General features: G+C 32.1%; 2 protein-coding genes across 2 annotated transcripts; one reads left to right on the top strand and one right to left on the bottom strand.

The window, feature by feature from the left end:
• Positions 1–1,223: 1,223 nt before the first annotated feature.
• On the top strand, positions 1,224–6,867 carry LOC125849026 (protein MALE DISCOVERER 2-like). Its single transcript, XM_049529005.1, has 14 exons — positions 1,224–1,667; positions 1,896–2,356; positions 2,469–2,601; positions 2,794–2,865; positions 3,377–3,520; positions 3,630–3,773; positions 4,565–4,660; positions 4,745–4,797; positions 4,890–5,363; positions 5,515–5,705; positions 5,843–5,975; positions 6,057–6,211; positions 6,295–6,480; positions 6,564–6,867. Exons 2-14 carry the CDS (start codon positions 2,242–2,244, stop codon positions 6,810–6,812), a joined length of 2,145 nt encoding a protein of 714 aa, XP_049384962.1. The 5' UTR covers positions 1,224–1,667; positions 1,896–2,241; the 3' UTR covers positions 6,813–6,867.
• A 724-nt stretch (positions 6,868–7,591) lies between these two features.
• Positions 7,592–8,260, bottom strand: LOC125847372 (protein DOG1-like 4). The gene has a single exon (XM_049527008.1). It carries the CDS (start codon positions 8,258–8,260, stop codon positions 7,592–7,594), a length of 669 nt encoding a protein of 222 aa, XP_049382965.1.
• Positions 8,261–16,330: the final 8,070 nt, after the last annotated feature.

The raw sequence follows: 16,330 nt of genomic DNA, 5'->3' as shown, positions 1-16,330 counted from the left end.
TCATGCCCTTAAATTTAAGTAAAGTTAAATTCAAGCTCAAAAGTCTTGAGTATATAAAAATAGGAAGAAAGAGGATTAATAAAGATTGTAACACTTATCTTATTTGAAATCAATTACTATGAATATTGTTGTGAATATTAAATTTTAATTATTATTTTCTTAAAGGAAATTTATTGTCCGCATGGAAAAGAAGGAAATATGAATCTGAGTCCTTACCTTTTAAAAGTTGACATATTAGAGTAACCTATATTATTTAAAATTATTTAAAATGATGTAAAAAATATTATAAATTATTATTTAAAAATAATATAAATTTTGAATAATTCTCTAATTTTCACCGTATCACATAAATTGAATCTAAGAAAACAACAATATCCATGCTAACACGGATTTCCATGTCTAGTAATATGACTACCTTTGATAATATAGGTTTCCATATAATATATGTATATAATATCATTGACATTAAGATGTAAACTGATAATATAAATTATATTTCATTTTACACCGTCAAATAAATACCCGCATGAGTTATGACTTAGGAGGGATTACTTATTTCTAATATAATATATCCTTAGTCAAATTTAATATTTTATCAGTTTATACAATTAAGAGTCGTTTGGTACATGAACGAAATGTATAATTTTATCTTAAAGATAAATTTATAGTATAGACTAAATCTCAAAATTTAATCTTGAGATATTTCATCTCAACTCACATATTAAATATTAAATTTATATCTTCAATCAAATAAAGTATATTTAATTTCAAAATTAATTTTGGAATAACCATCAAACGACTCTCGCATACCAAATACTTCACTTGGTATGTGAAATATAGCTTCAACCAAATAACGCATAAATTTAATTTCAACCTTAATCCTAAATATTCCACCTTATCCTTAGATACTATTTTATCTCACCTTCGAATAAAATAATTCCAGAATTTAGGAAGCTGAGGATAACAGGATGGCACGTATTATTTGTGGGACCCAGTCAACGGCCGTAAGTCTTCGTATGTAGGGGCCCACTCCGCCGGCAGTTTACGGTTAATCCACCTGGATACTGGGCCCGTCTTTATCATAATTTTACAAAAAACATATTTTAATATATTTTTTAAAAAATGAAAATGACGGAAAATATTTTAAAAAATAATTAAAAAAATGGAAGAGAAGAACAGGAGACTTTGCTTGCCGGGATGGTAGCTTTGTGTCAGAGGAGACAAAACCAAAAAAAAAAAAAAAGAGAAAAAATCTTGTAGAGAGAGAAACAAGAGAGAGGAAAAAACTTTTTTTTTCCCACCATTTCCCCATATTTTCCCTCTTGTTCCTCCTCAACCATTTTTCTGAGAAAAAAAAGTAGTTGAAAAGAAGCCCGTGTTTTGAAATCACCCTGCAAACTGCAGTCAAGAAAAAAAAGAAAAGATATTACATTATTTTTTACAAAAAAAAAGAAAAAAAAGATTGATTTTTTCTTGTGTGATTTCAATTTTCTTCTTCAATCTCTGTTATTTCTTTAATTTTTTCAAAAAAGAAAAAAAAAATTTGTCCCACCACCTGCATTTTCCTATTGCAGTTATTTAATTTTTGGCTTTTTTTTCAAGAAATGTGACGAATTGGCATTTCCAGTTCTGCAATAAAAAGCAGAGAAAGATTTCATTCTTGTCTGGTAAGTTTTACTCTTTACATTTTACCATCTTTTGGGTTTTTGGATTTTTATTTTTCTTTTGATTGCTTGCAAATTCAGTTATTCCCTCATCATCATCTTTTTCTTTTTCTCTCTCTCTTTTTTTTTTTCATGGTTTGGCTTGTGAAGTGTTCTTAGGTTTTTCGCCAACCCCTTTTCAAGAAACATATTTTTACTAATATTTTTCTTTTGTGTTTATTCATTTTCCAGATAAAAATTGAATCTTGGAGATTAATCAATCGAGTTTGTGGAAGTGTTTGGTGAGGGAGATGTTGTTATAGTCTAAATTTTAGAAACTGAGAAAAATGAGAGACCCCAATTATGTCCATGTGTCAATAGGGTTAATAGTTTTTCTTTTAACTTGTAATATAGTTTTACATTGTAAAAATTGAATGATAAGCAAACAGTGGTGTATTTGCTCTCCTTTTTTTCAACTTGTTTGTAATTACGAGTGAATTCAATTGTTTGGAGAGTAATTTTGTACAAGAAAGCTGGCGATATTGTATAGAGTCCTGGCTGTTGACAGATATTGTTACTGCCTCAACAACTGATTCATATGGTTGTGCAAACTATGGGTGGTAGATGGAACACTTATGGAATCACATTGTCGTATCTCGCTCTTTTGATTATCATTTTGGATATTCGCGGTTGTTGTTCTCTTAATTCGGAAGGTAATTCTTATACTTGAGTACAGTTCTATTGGTTTTGTAGTTCCGTCTTAGGCTAGTTTTAAGTGTTTGGTATGTTTTCTTGTTTGATAATTATTGTTGGTGTGAGAAACAGGATTGGCACTATTGAGATTCCGCGTGAAAGTGGATTCTGATCCGTATGGCATTCTTGAAAACTGGAATTCAGATCATTGTGACCCGTGCTTGTGGTCTGGTGTCCAGTGTATGGACGGGAGAGTGCAAATGTTGTAAGTCTCTTGTTAAATATACCCAAAAATTTCCTAGTGTGAATCCTTTTCTTATAAATTTATATGTGTTGCTTTGCTATCGACAAGCCTGTTGAAATGATAATGACAGACAAAGTGCAAACACTGAGTTGTGAGTTTTTCTGTTTGTGGTTCTTCGGATATTGTTAAATCATTTGTCTGTTCTCTATTTAGGGACCTTCATGGATATTCGTTGAAAGGAAAACTCGCAGCAGAACTTGGAAATCTTACTCACTTAAAATCACTGTAAGCTTCAGCTATACTTATATGCTTCTCATTTGTTTCTTTAGCTCATATTCCTGACCTCACCATCTGAAAAGAGATTGTTCCAATCATTGATGGTTTTTTCTACTTACGAAATGCTATCATGATTCTGGTCTTAGTCTAGAAACAATATTTAGTGTGCTATGTCATGGAACTAATACTTCCCTATTGTGGTAGCCACTATCTTATCACTATACAATTTGAAATTGCACTATATTTACATGTCTGGTCAGTACAGGTTTCCATTTTTCGTTCCCATTTGTTACTTAGGAGATGTCTCAAAATATAAAGAGCGTCATATACATTGGGATATTTAGCATATTTGGTCAGGCAAATTGCACCAAAGAAAAACTTTACCTTTTTTTTTTTCCAAAGAAAAATGTATAAAGTGAATTGGGTAGATTTCTGGTAATCAATGTTTCACCTTCTGTTCTGCATCTATGTACTATGTATTAATAAATTTTCTTCCTCTTTGAATGCTTTTCTTCCACAGTGTGCTCTCTGAAAACCGTCTTTTTGGTGCTATTCCTAAAGAATTTGGACGACTCAGAATGCTGGAAGTGCTTGACATTAAGAACAACAATTTGAGTGGAAGAATTCCAGCAGTAATAGGAGATTTGCAATCACTTAGAAGCTTGTAAGTTGATAATTTGTTGTGTTTCCGTCTTATAATATATTTGTATGTATTTATGCTACAACATTGCTAACAAAATGTTCTTGAATTGTGCTTGATACTTCTTTTCCAGGTTGATTAGGGACAATAACTTCGAAGGGAAGATCCCTTTGGAGATCAGAAAGCTTCATCTGCTCTCGGAATTGCAATTTGATGATTACCTCACCTCTGGTGTTGCTGCCGGAACTGGTTGCATAAATAGAAAATTTGGGCGTTGGTAAGACTTCCGTAGTTGTTTGGTCCTTTTATCTTCATGTTTCAGCTGTGCTGCATTTAAAGTCGCAGACTTGTTTCTATGTTCAATTATATTGAAAATGCATAAAATCCATCATTTGAGGAACATATACCAATATTCTACTTTCATACTAACTACCTCCTGCTATAAGTTTGGTATTAACATTAAATTAAGTGCAAGCAATTATCCCATGGAGTTGCACTGAAGATCTTTGAGACATTTTCTATGCATAGTGTGTCCCCACTAATCTCTCATACTTCCCTTACAATAGTGAAGCAACTATGATGGTGATTGTCGAAAGCATTGCCATGGGGCACTTGATACTTTCCTGTCTCCAACCCTAATATTCAGAGGGGATTAGACTTTAGTGTTTCTAAAGTTGTGATTCATCAAGACCTGTTTATGTGGAAATTTGACTGATCTATTGCATAATATTTGTTTATTTTGTCGACTTTTCTGTACATTAACCACTAAAATTGCTGGAAATGTGGTTACTCTTTCCCATGAGTAGAAGAACACTTGGATATTATCGTATTCCTGTTTTGTAGCATGAAACTTCAGCCAGCTATATGAATAAATTTATTCTATTCATCCCGTTGACTCTGTTTGAATTCTGGATCGAGATACTCATCTTGGACAAGCACCTTCAGCTTTACCCTTATAGCTGATGTCAGATTACTGACTACCTCTTAATATGCTAATGTTTTATTTCTCAATCACGCACTTTTAAGTTTCATACTCCGCTCTGAAAATTTGGTGGCTTTTTCTTGCAGCATCTGGAATGGCAGTTTGAGGCCATATAAGACTATAGGCTCCTTTCTCAGACCAATTAAAGAGATGCTAGCATGGTATTTTAGTTTTTTCACACTGTAAGTAACTAAATAGGTTTTTTTCACCTTATGCTTTCTAAATAAGTTTAATGGTTCAGAAGCAACTTTTTTGTTTCCTAAAAGGTTCCCGCGTTTTTTGGATGCTCAGGCAGACTTCTGCTCTGACAACCTACCAAGTGAGTGAAAATATTTTGTGACATCTTTTATTGGATTTCAAAGAATTGTACACAAAAAAAAGAAAGTATTTTATTCTCTTATGTTTTTGCAGGTTCAACTAGGCCTCACAATATCCACGCTGTAGAGAATCAAGCAAACATTGAACGCCGTAAGTTAGCTGAACAATCCAGTAACTTTGCTGCTGCTCCTGCTAACGGAGGGAAACCATTGGGACCTGTTGATCCTGTTCCAAGCAGCAGAAGTAGTGGTTCATTTCGTGCTGTGCCAAGTACTGAAGGAGCTCCTCCTCCTCCTCTGACTACACCATCACGGACCATACATGATCATCATCCGCCTCCAAATCCTGGGGGACACTCTAATGGTGCTGTTAAACAGCCAATTGCTAGTCAAGCTCCACCTGGTGGAAAGTCTGGAAGTACATGGAAGTATATAGGAATTGGCATTGGGGCTTTTCTGGTTGCTGTTTTTGTGTGCCTGATAATCATCTGCAAGAGCAAAGCTGCGCAAACAATAGGCCCTTGGAAGACTGGATTGAGTGGACAGCTGCAGAAAGCATTTATTACAGGTACTTTTGATTTAATATTGTGTCAAAGCTGATGAATCCATATGTTCTAGTTCAACTGTTGGATTCATTTTTCTCTGGTGGATATAATCCAAATCTTCAACGCCTACAATAGTTTTTGTTTCATGTCTAATGTGTGAAATCAATTTTGCAGGGGTCCCAAAACTAAACAGGCCGGAGCTTGAAAATGCATGCGAGGATTTTAGCAACATAGTTTGCCATCAAGATACATTTACAGTCTACAAGGGAACTCTATCCAGTGGAGTAGAGATTGCTGTTGTGTCAACTGCTATAAATTCTTTGAAAGATTGGTCCAAGCGTTCTGAATTGGCCTTCAGGAAGAAGGTTAGTAGTTGTCATCTCCTTCACAAATTAAAAAAACTGCTTCATAACTTATTACCATCTCACTCTTTCTGTTGAGATATCCTAGTCGTCTTGGTTTTTTTACTTATAAGATTTCTACTTATTGTGCGGTTGGGTAGATCGATTCACTCTCAAGGATAAACCACAAGAATTTTGTTAATCTAATTGGATATTGCGAGGAAGATGAGCCTTTCACTAGGATGATGGTCTTTGAGTATGCAACAAATGGAACACTTTTTGAGCATCTGCATGGTAAACTGGTTAATTGTTCTCAAGTTTCAGTCTAATCATTTTTGTGATTTAGTTTTGATTAATGCAGTCTACATGTTTCAGATGAAGAACTTGAACCTCTTGACTGGCCTGCAAGGGTACGAGCTATAATGGGAACAGCATATTGTCTCGAGTACATGCACAATTTGAATCCTCCTCTGTCGCATTCTGATGTGAATTCACACTCCATATTTTTTACGGACGATTATGCTGCTAAGGTATGTATGCTTCATTTTGAATTTAGAAACGTTTTACTTGGTGTAATGTCTTTAATTAAACGAATCATTTTTTATTTACACAGATTACAGAGTTTGCTTTCTGGTCAGATATAATGGTGAAGTCAAAGTCCTCTAGTGGTGATCTAGAGAACTCTGAGCTACCACCACTTTCTGATCCCGAAACAAATGTCTACAATTTTGGGATTTTGTTGCTGGAAGTAATTTCTGGGAAGTCACCTTACTCGGAACGAGATTCTCTTCTGAGCTGGGTAAAGTCTCAATCTATCTAACTCTAATTTTCTTCGGTGTTTAATATAAGACTAGTGAAACGTTCTTCTCTGCTTTTGTTTAGGCGGAGCAATGCGTTAACGATAGACAATTGGTTGATCCAAAATTGAAGTCGTTCAAGAATAATGAGCTTATGGTTATGTGTGAGGTAATGAGAGAATGTCTTGGAGAAGATTCAAGGAAGAGACCAACAATAAAAGAAGTGATTAAAAAGCTAAGGGAAGCGATTGATATCTCCCCTGATGCTGCAGTTCCAAGGCTATCTCCCCTGTGGTGGGCTGAGCTTGAGATCCTATCCTCTGAGGCAGCCTAATATATTGACTAGTGTGTCTTCTACTTTTGTAAGTAGAGAGTTGCTTTGCTATGCATAAATGTTCTACTTCACTTAATGTCAACTGTGTACCACATTTTTCTGTTCTAAATATATTAGTTCATTCTTTTAATACTTCTCTCTGCCTTCTTCGCCATAGTTGCCTTAATGGTGCATGCCCTTTTGTGATCAAATTTTGTATAAGAGGATTTGAACAGGGGTGTTCAATCTTCTCTCTCAGCATAGATTCTTGGAAGTTGTGGCAAGAGAAACTCAATCATGATCCAAATAGCACAAGAGATCTCTACACATGTCCTTGTGGGTCATTTTCTTTCTCCTACATATAGATAGATGGTGAGATCATTGCCTCCTGATGTTGTCAGGCTATTATGTGTGAAGAGAAAAAAAAAATAAATACTTAGTAGTGATGAAAAAAAGAGAAAGGTGCGGGTTGTATTATTTGAACATTTTATATTTTTTAGTGTATGAGAAAATGAGATGATGGGTGAAATGGTCAAATTGGAAGCGTTGAATGGTCAAGTTGATTATGAAAGTCCTTAATTTCTTAGTGAAAATCAAAGATGAGAAAAAAGAGTAATTTAACTTCAACTCAATATTGGAACATAGAGAGTACAAATTAAGACTGCTGAAAACCTAAAAGATTACATGTAGCACACTAACAAAAGCTAATTAAAAAGCCGTTCCAATAAAAGGAAATCGATACTCTACTCTCAAATTAAACTAGCCAAATTTTCTTAATACGAAACCTGGATTGGAGATCACTAATTAAATTTGGCAACATTCATTCTTTTTCTTCCCTTTTTCCTCATCTGAATTTGAATGGTAGAAACAGCAGCCAAGAAATCGACACTCTGTATAGGACTCAATATCTCCAACAAACCTTTCAACGTTTTAAGCCTAACACAATCTGCCATTTTCATAACCCTCTCTAAACTCATCCTTAACCCTTTCAACGCTAACTCTACCAACTCATCATTATTATCACTATTTTTAATCCTTGCTAATTCCACCATTTTTCTATCCCCAATTGCCACTTGTTGCCTCTCCATTTCCCTCTCCACTTTCTCTTCTTCTCCCCTAATTTTCACCCTCAAACCATCAATATTCTTCAATTGTTCATCCGAAAACGCTCCTCCACCGACTAATCGAAACGCCATCGAAGGCTTCCATCCTGTGATCCATGAGTAGACAATTTCTAAAGGGCTAAGCCACATTGGTGTGAAAAATGCTAAGATGTCTTCATGGGCTGCCGCCCATTTGGCTGTGTAGTAGTCTTTGTGATGTGTGGTCATTTTGCTCACCAATGACTCATGATCATTGACGTATGAGGTTTCCCTAGGTACAATAACAAGTTGTTTGAGTAACTCTTCAAGTTGAATCATCCAATTTTCGAAGTATTTTGTGAAGTTTTCCCCTACTTGGCTTGTCATTTTTGTTGATAGTAGTAGTTGTAAATGAGAAAAGTGATGCATTAATTAATTGAGATAATGAGTTGAACAAGAAAAAAGAGATTCAAATATATAGAGCGACAAAACAAGTGGCAATGCTACAAAAGTAAAGGAGTTGCGTGGCTGCTACACCTCTGCATGCCTTACGCGCAGCTATTTAATAACACTCTATAATTAATGATAAGAAGTAAATGTTAAATTATTTGTTGACTTCATAAAATGAATACGTATTGTTGGACATTCCAAAATAGTATAGTGAATAATTATTATTAAACGAAGAGAGTATGTACTAACGATGCAATAAATATTTGTATATTAATCAAATTATTTACTTTTTAAATTTGGTTTTTATATCAGTGATAAAGATAAATAAATGTAAAGAATTTTTTATGTAAATATTAGGTTTACTATGTAAAGTAGTACTCCCACTATTCCATATTAACCAAGAGCCCGTTAAATGAAATGTATTTTTAAAATTATAGAGTGGTAAAAGTTAAGGTTGGTGTTGTTTGATGGGATTGAAGAGGCAATTTTGGGAATGAGAAAGAATGCATGTAGAGTAAGTGTAGGCAAAGGCCATGACACGTGTCATGAAGAGAGGTTACACGTTGCAGCCACTTTCACATGTTGATGTTGCTAATAATCTGGGAGATCATCGACCACGACTAAGCAAAGGCAGAATCAGGTGGAGTTTATGAATTCGGATGAACTCATTAGCTTTTTCGTAGATCATGTATTTATATTAAAAAATTATATAAATATATATGTATATTGATTTGTGAACCTCTAATTGAATTAATTAACAATTGTCTTAAAATTTTGGGCTCAAATTCTTAATTCTAGTTTCATATATGTGACTAGGTACACAAACACTATGAAGTATATATTAGTCGGATCTAGTCATACAGACTACAGAGTGACAAGTCATGGAAATTGGAACATATCTGATGTGGTATCATCACTCACTGACTTATTTAATTTGCGCCATGAACCTGACCCTCTTTCACACGTTTTATCTCATGCGTGTATGTTGTCACTAAATATTTTCACTTAATTTGTCTCTTAATTACTTTGTTAACTTCTACTTTGATATATAGAATGAGAAGGATATATTACTTTATATAGTTTTGGAAAATCTTCGTCACATGAATTGTGGTAAACTATTTTTGAGCCGGTCTAAATTATCATTAAGTATTTAAAAGTATGAAAAAGTAAAAACACAAAAAAGATTTAAAATCTACTATTCATAAGACAAATCTATATAATTAAAGAAAATGACATATTTTATGTAGTTAATTTAATTATTTAATAGACAAATATGAACATACATCAAAATAATTTAAAGCTTGAATCAAAAGTGTCTAATTGAAACACTTTATTAAAGGTTAATTTGAAACAAAACTTAGTTCGAGTGTTGTAAATAAAAATGACAAGTTTAAAGGCCCGACTATGTATTAAGCATTTAAGCCAAACAAAACTATTCCGCGAAAATCAACTATTCCTATGTTTTAAAATTTTACTAATATCATTATTTATTTGTTATTAGAGGCATAAATATTGCTATTTAAGAAAAATTCTCTCTTCTTTTTAAGATATCAGTAAAGAAACCCAATCGAAATATTTGCAGCTCTGTGGAAAACATGATCAAGATTTCAATATTTTAAAGCCCATGATTACATCCAACAAGAATACTGATGGGCTTCGTATTGAAACAACAATGGACTTCTTTTTAAAACAAGAGTAAATTTTAGCCAAATCCTTCTCGATACCTCCCAAGGAAAATCTCTAATTTAGATCCCAAATTGATGGGTTAGGGTGAGCTTATCCATGCGGTTATGCACTCTTTGAATAGGAATCCGTTTTCTGAAAGATCCTGGCTTTCGTACTTTGGTGGGTCTCCGAGATCCTTTCGATGAAAGGGATATCTATCTAATCCGATCGATTGCATGAAGACCGCGGTAGCAACGAAACCGGGGAAAGTATACAGAAAAGACAGTTCCTTTCTATTATATTAGTATTTTTTGTTATATTATATATATTAGACAATTATATTAGATTAGTATTAGTTAGTGATCCCGACTTAGTGAGTCCTTTCTTCCGTGATGAACTGTTGGCACCAGTCCTACATTTTGCCTCTGTGGACCGAGGAGAGAAGGGGCTCGGCGGGAAGAGGAGTGTACCATGTTTAGCAAACATTACAAAAACAAATTTTATGTTTGCTATGACTATTAATATGTATGTTTCAACATACATATACAAAATAATCAATTGTATAATCTGTTTCGGTGTACATATACAAAAGAATCAATTGTATAATCTGTGTTTGTATAAAACGAGAAAGAGAGAAAGACAAAAGGAAACTGGGCATGAGAAAATCTGTATTTATATAATTATAAGTGTATATGACGAAAATATATGTATTTGTATTTGTATATACAATTTTCTCTCGCTTTATACAAACGCAAACACAAATTATGTAGATATACATTTGTGTTTGTATAAAGTGAGAGAGGTGAGTGAGAGTGGCGAACGAGATTCTCTGGGGAGAGAGGCGAACGAAAAAATATGTAGATATACAGTTTTCTCTCACTTTATACAAACACAAACGCATTTTATACATTTGTGTTTGTATAAAAGTGAGAGAGGCGAGGGAGAGACTGCCAACGAGAAAACGAGAGTGGTGACCGAGAATTTCAAGGAGAGAGGCGAATGGAAACAATTTTCTACGGGTTACAATTAAATCAAACTGTGGTTATAGCATTTAAGTTGAATTAATAATTTGTTATTTTATACAATTTTCCCATAAAACAAATGGATCTGATATGGGCTCACATTGATGCTCCAAACTCGGCCCAAAAGTCATGGTTAAAGAATGAGAAAATTGATACATCTTTTTTCTTCTTCTTTTTAGGGTTCTAGTGATATTTTGTGAGTGAACCTCTTTTGAAGTGGGTATAAGTGGTGACTCGAGGTGGTTTTTAATTTTGCCCTATAAATTGGTGGTCTCTCTGCTGCTTATTTAATAAAAAAATTTGTAATTTAAAGTATCCTTAATTATGACCTAATTTAGTAAGTTGTGTAGTATTTAGTTCACATGACTTGTAGTTAGAAAACATTTGCCTTGTCCAGCATAAATTTAGAGAACTTAAGGCATAATTTTGTGAGTTCTGAAACTAAACTAATTAATTATGTCTCTATTGACTTGAGTTCTATAGGAACTAATTTATGTGTTGTAAGACATAATTTATGGGTTATGAACTTCTTAAGCTATAATTTTCTGATGTTGAACTTATGTCTCAATAACATAAGTTTTGTAGGAATTAAGTTATTGCCTTGAAAGACATAACTTGTGGGAATGAACCATCATTCGTTCTGCAGGAATTAAGCAATATAATTTTGTTTTCCTCGTAAGACATAATTTATGTTATATTATGATATGAAAATGACCCATTTTTATTTAGTGTATAAAATTTGTATATTGACTATTATATCATATACAAAAGTTGTATATATACCATTATTCAATGTAGCAAAATTGCATATACCATGTATGAGTTAATATCTCAAAAGGTCACTCAACTTTGAGAATTTATTTAGCAAAATCATTAAACTTTGTTTTGTATCAATAAAATCACTCAACTTAGACATTTATATCAATAAAATCACTCAATTGCTTTGAAGGATAAAAAAAATAGTTTTCTTTTGAAAGGATTTTTTTGAACTTTGACCAAACATAACTGTTGCCATATTAACATCGGCAAAAAATAAAATAAAATTGATCAAATATCATCCAACATTATTTATTTTTTTAAAAAAACTTTCTAAAATAAGTAGATAAATTGAATTCCATCATCAAATTAACATTAATTAATTGAGCATTAGTTGCCGTGAACAGAGCTGGCAGCCTGGCATAGTTTCAGTTTGAGCAAAATCTAGAATTTTAAAAAAATTTCATTTGAATTTTTAAATTATGAATTTGATTTTATTTATTTGTGGAGTCTATATTTATATGGTAAATATTCTAATATGTTAATATTTTAAAGAAAATAAATTTTATTTAGTGATCTTTTTGATATAAAAGTCAAAGTTGAGTGATTTTTGTGATACAAAATAAAGTCTAATGACTTTATTGGATAAATTCTCAAAGTTGAGTGACTTTTTAAGATATTAACTCTATATCCTGCGTTTGTTGGTGTATATATCCCTAATGTATTTTTGTGTATTCGGAGTGAATACAATGTTTTACCTTGCATAAAAAAATGCATGCATTTTTTTAATACACAAGGTTAATGCATGCATTATTTTTGTAACTTTTAGGGGTCGTTTGGTAGAGTATATTAAAATAATGCTAAATAGAGTGTATTAGTAACGTTTGGATTAATAATGCATTAGTAATATTTGCATTAATTATAGACTAGATTATTTTTATGCATTGTTTGATTTGGTACATTAAAAATTGCAGGCATTGCATAAAAATGTTTATTTACAAAGATGTCATTCAAAATTATGGTGGAAAATATGTAAGAAAGGGTTTTAAGGGGCAATTGCGTCTTTAACTATTCTAATGCATGCATTACAACTGTTACATTACTAATACCTAGAAATCCATCATAATAGTAATACACAATAAAGTGTATAATTAATGTTTGACTTAGTTATACATTAGTTGGAAAAAAGTAGCAAACAAGAAAGTAAATGCATGCATTATTTTTTCATAATACACTTTACCAAACGATCCCTTAGGCTATTGTAAAAGATGAAAAAAAGAATTACTCCCTCAGTCCACTTTTATTTGTCATGTTGCACTTTTCGAGAGTCAATTTGACTAATTTCAAAGTTAAATTAAATTATATTAATTCAATATTTTAAACAAAAACTTTAGATATTCAAAAACTATACGAAAAGTACTATAAATTGCAATTTTTTGCATATCAATATGATAAAAAAAAAATACATCATAAAATATTAGTCAATATTTTTATAATTTAACTCCAAAAAAAGGAAACTATACCATTAAAAATGAACGGAGAAAATATAATTTTACGATAACACGAAAAAATTGGTAATTGTGTGAGAAATTGGTGTTTACTGGATTTTTGGAAGGGATAGGCATACATATCAAAATATCAGATTAAATCGAACTAATCAGTTCTTGAATTTTGATTTTAGGATCTCAATACTTTTTTTTTATTTGAATTTCCCATGTCTGGGGTGTTATATATCGGAATATGCATACAAGAGGGGAATCTCAATACTTCAATGCACCGAAAGAACATTTGTTTAATATTTTTGTGTTTCGTTTTAGTAGTCATTATATTTTAAATAAAACGATAAAAATTTTGATTAACATTTTACGATATATTATTTCATCAAATTGATACATAAAAATTATAATTTATAGTACTTTTTATATAATTTTTAAATATCTAATTTACTTTAAAATATCGAGTTAATATAATATAATTTAACTTTAAAAATTAGTGAAATTAATTTTCAAAAAGCGCAGAGTATTGCAACCAAAAGAGACTCATCATTACTATTCATTAGTCGATATTGTGACACGAATCCGCCTTACAAATTGAATATTTTTGGGCATTATGGTGAATCTCTCTTAGCATGGATGACACACAAAGTTGAATATCATGGGACATTCGTGAGTTTTTTTTTTCTCATTGTTGACAATCTTCATAAAAAGTCGAAGAACAAATTTTTTAAAATTGAACCTAATCGAACTGAAGTAGTTAGGCTCGGTGCATATTGGAAAATTAAAAACCAAAAAATTATATCAAAGTTTAAAAGAACCAAATGTCCACAGCAATTTAGTGTTAAAGTATTTTTTAAAAACTTAAGTATGTATCAAAATATTTTGAAATCACTCTCCGTCGTTGGTTATAGAGATAGCCGCCTCTAGAAACCGACGAGCAAAAGGATTCCAACATTTAGGGTTCCGAGGGCCAGGGGCGGCTCTAATAAATCTGTGACCTAAAGCAAAATCCGAATGGAGGCCTTAAATTTGAATATATATTTTTTATGAAGTTTATTATAGCCAATTATTTAATCTTTCTTGAGACATAGTACTCATAATTTATCAAACTTCTATTACTTCCTTGCTCTTTTAAGAAAAAATTATATTTTCTACAAATTATACGCGATATTTTTAAAAAAAATATATATAACCTATTGTATTTTTAAAAAATGAGGCCCCTCAAAATTTGGGGCCTAAGGCAGTTGCCTTTTTTTCAAAGCTGTAGAGCCGCCACTGCCGAGGGCTGTCGATATTTTAAGTATATATGTAAATACGTACAACTTTTTCACTTTGTTTGAAGTCTCAATAATCTTATACTACTATATAGTATCTACTTGCAACTTGTTTAGTTTGTTTGATAGTTTCAGGGCATGCATCCACCCTAAGCTGTTAAATAAGCGGATTGAATTGATATGAAAGATATAAAAATAGGTTGAAACAGAAATTGAATTGACTTATCATAATACATTTAAATTTACTTTGGACTTAAATAGGCTGAAAATCAGATTGGATTATATTTCGTTTAATTTGACGTACTTAATCTCAATAATTTTAATATATTGCTATTTAATTTTATTAACACAGTTTGAATTTCAATTCAAGAAAATAAAAAATAAAAGTTAGAAATTGCTCCTTTACATAACTATAAATTAAATCAAACTCATACTGATTTAGGTTTGAAATACTTGAAGTTATGCATTGATGTGATGTCAAAAATATATATTTTAATCATTATTTGCTCACATTTATTATTTATATATGTTCTTTTTGAGCATTAATTTTATGGATTGTGCTAAATAGTGTATTTTATTTGTAGGAGTAAATTGGTGTAAAATTAAAGAAGTTTGGAGCTAAAACGAATAAAAAATGCAAGATTATAAAAAAAATCAAGCAGACAGCTTAATAGATTAAATTGAATATAATAATATATAAATATATGAAGTGCGAATTACAATTGCAATTGAACCTTACCTGTATTACTGCCACGTGGCAGCATAAGGCATCTCCAACTATTGAAGGCGGCGGAAGACAGCGCAAGGTGCACTGTTTCAGGCGTACAACAATTTCAACTCGGTTTTGGTTTTCTAGTTTATTCTGGACTCAATTAATTTATTTAAGGTTTTTTACATCTATAAATAGTTTATAGAAATAATTATTAGAGATCATCAATCTAGAGGGGGAGATCAATCATAGAGCATCAAGTAGAAAGTCGTCAATACTTTTTAGGGTTCTTTTCTTCTTGTTATTTTTTAGAGATTAGTGGCTAAACGCACTTGTTCTGGGGCTGTAGCTACGAATTGAATATTGATTATTTAAGGTATTTTGAATTACTTCTTGATTGTCATTATAAGTTACTTCTAAATTCTTGTTTTAGTATTTCTTGACTAGCCATCTAGAGATAAATTTATTGTCTAATCTTAAAATCAAGAGAGGAGGGGTTAGATAGACCAAAGAATATAGAGAGCTCGATCGACCCATTTGATTGAGGTGATTTATGTTTAGAAGTGATGCCCGGACGAACAATTTGCTTGGTTACGAAACAGGATGAAATATAAATGCTCGCCAAGTAGTCTATTTATCCCTGCTCAACAATGTAGTTAGATAGCTAACTGGAGTAGGCGACTAGAGGTGTGAACCTGACTCATACAATTAACCCTGTAAATCAGTAACTTGACAACTAAAATTAGTTCTAAGCCAAGAATATGATACATGAGATTCATTGCGTGCTGCAGCCCTGGAATTTTCCAACTGGTGTAAGTAATTTTATTATTTTGTTCTTGCATTCTTTTCTTTTGGCACTCTTAAATAAATAATTAGACTAGTATAATTTAGTAAAAATAGTTAATTGACAAGTCCTTTGGGTTCGACAATCTGGTTCTTTTAAGAGCTACTATATTACTTGCGCGACCGCGTACACTTGCGTGTATATTGGGGAGCAACAAGTTTTTGGCGCCGCTGCCGGGGAGTTAGAAATTAACTATTCTTCTAGGTTATACCGTTTTTTTTTAATTATTTTTTTTTGTTTT

This window comes from Solanum stenotomum, chromosome 12 (assembly GCF_019186545.1).
Source record: "Solanum stenotomum isolate F172 chromosome 12, ASM1918654v1, whole genome shotgun sequence".
NCBI lineage: Eukaryota > Viridiplantae > Streptophyta > Magnoliopsida > Solanales > Solanaceae > Solanum > Solanum stenotomum.
The sequence above is the reverse complement of the archived record's forward strand: the minus strand, read 5'-3'. Positions and strand labels throughout refer to the sequence as shown.

Excerpts from the sequence above, each read along its gene's own strand:
- LOC125847372 (XM_049527008.1), bottom strand. The coding sequence starts at position 8,260 with ATGACAAGCCAAGTAGGGGAAAACTTCACAAAATACTTCGAAAATTGG.
- LOC125849026 (XM_049529005.1), top strand. The coding sequence starts at position 2,242 with ATGGTTGTGCAAACTATGGGTGGTAGATGGAACACTTATGGAATCACA. Across the intron at positions 5,364-5,514 it reads GCAGAAAGCATTTATTACAG|GGGTCCCAAAACTAAACAGG; the intron begins GTACTTTTGATT and ends TCAATTTTGCAG. Across the intron at positions 6,212-6,294 it reads CGGACGATTATGCTGCTAAG|ATTACAGAGTTTGCTTTCTG; the intron begins GTATGTATGCTT and ends TTATTTACACAG.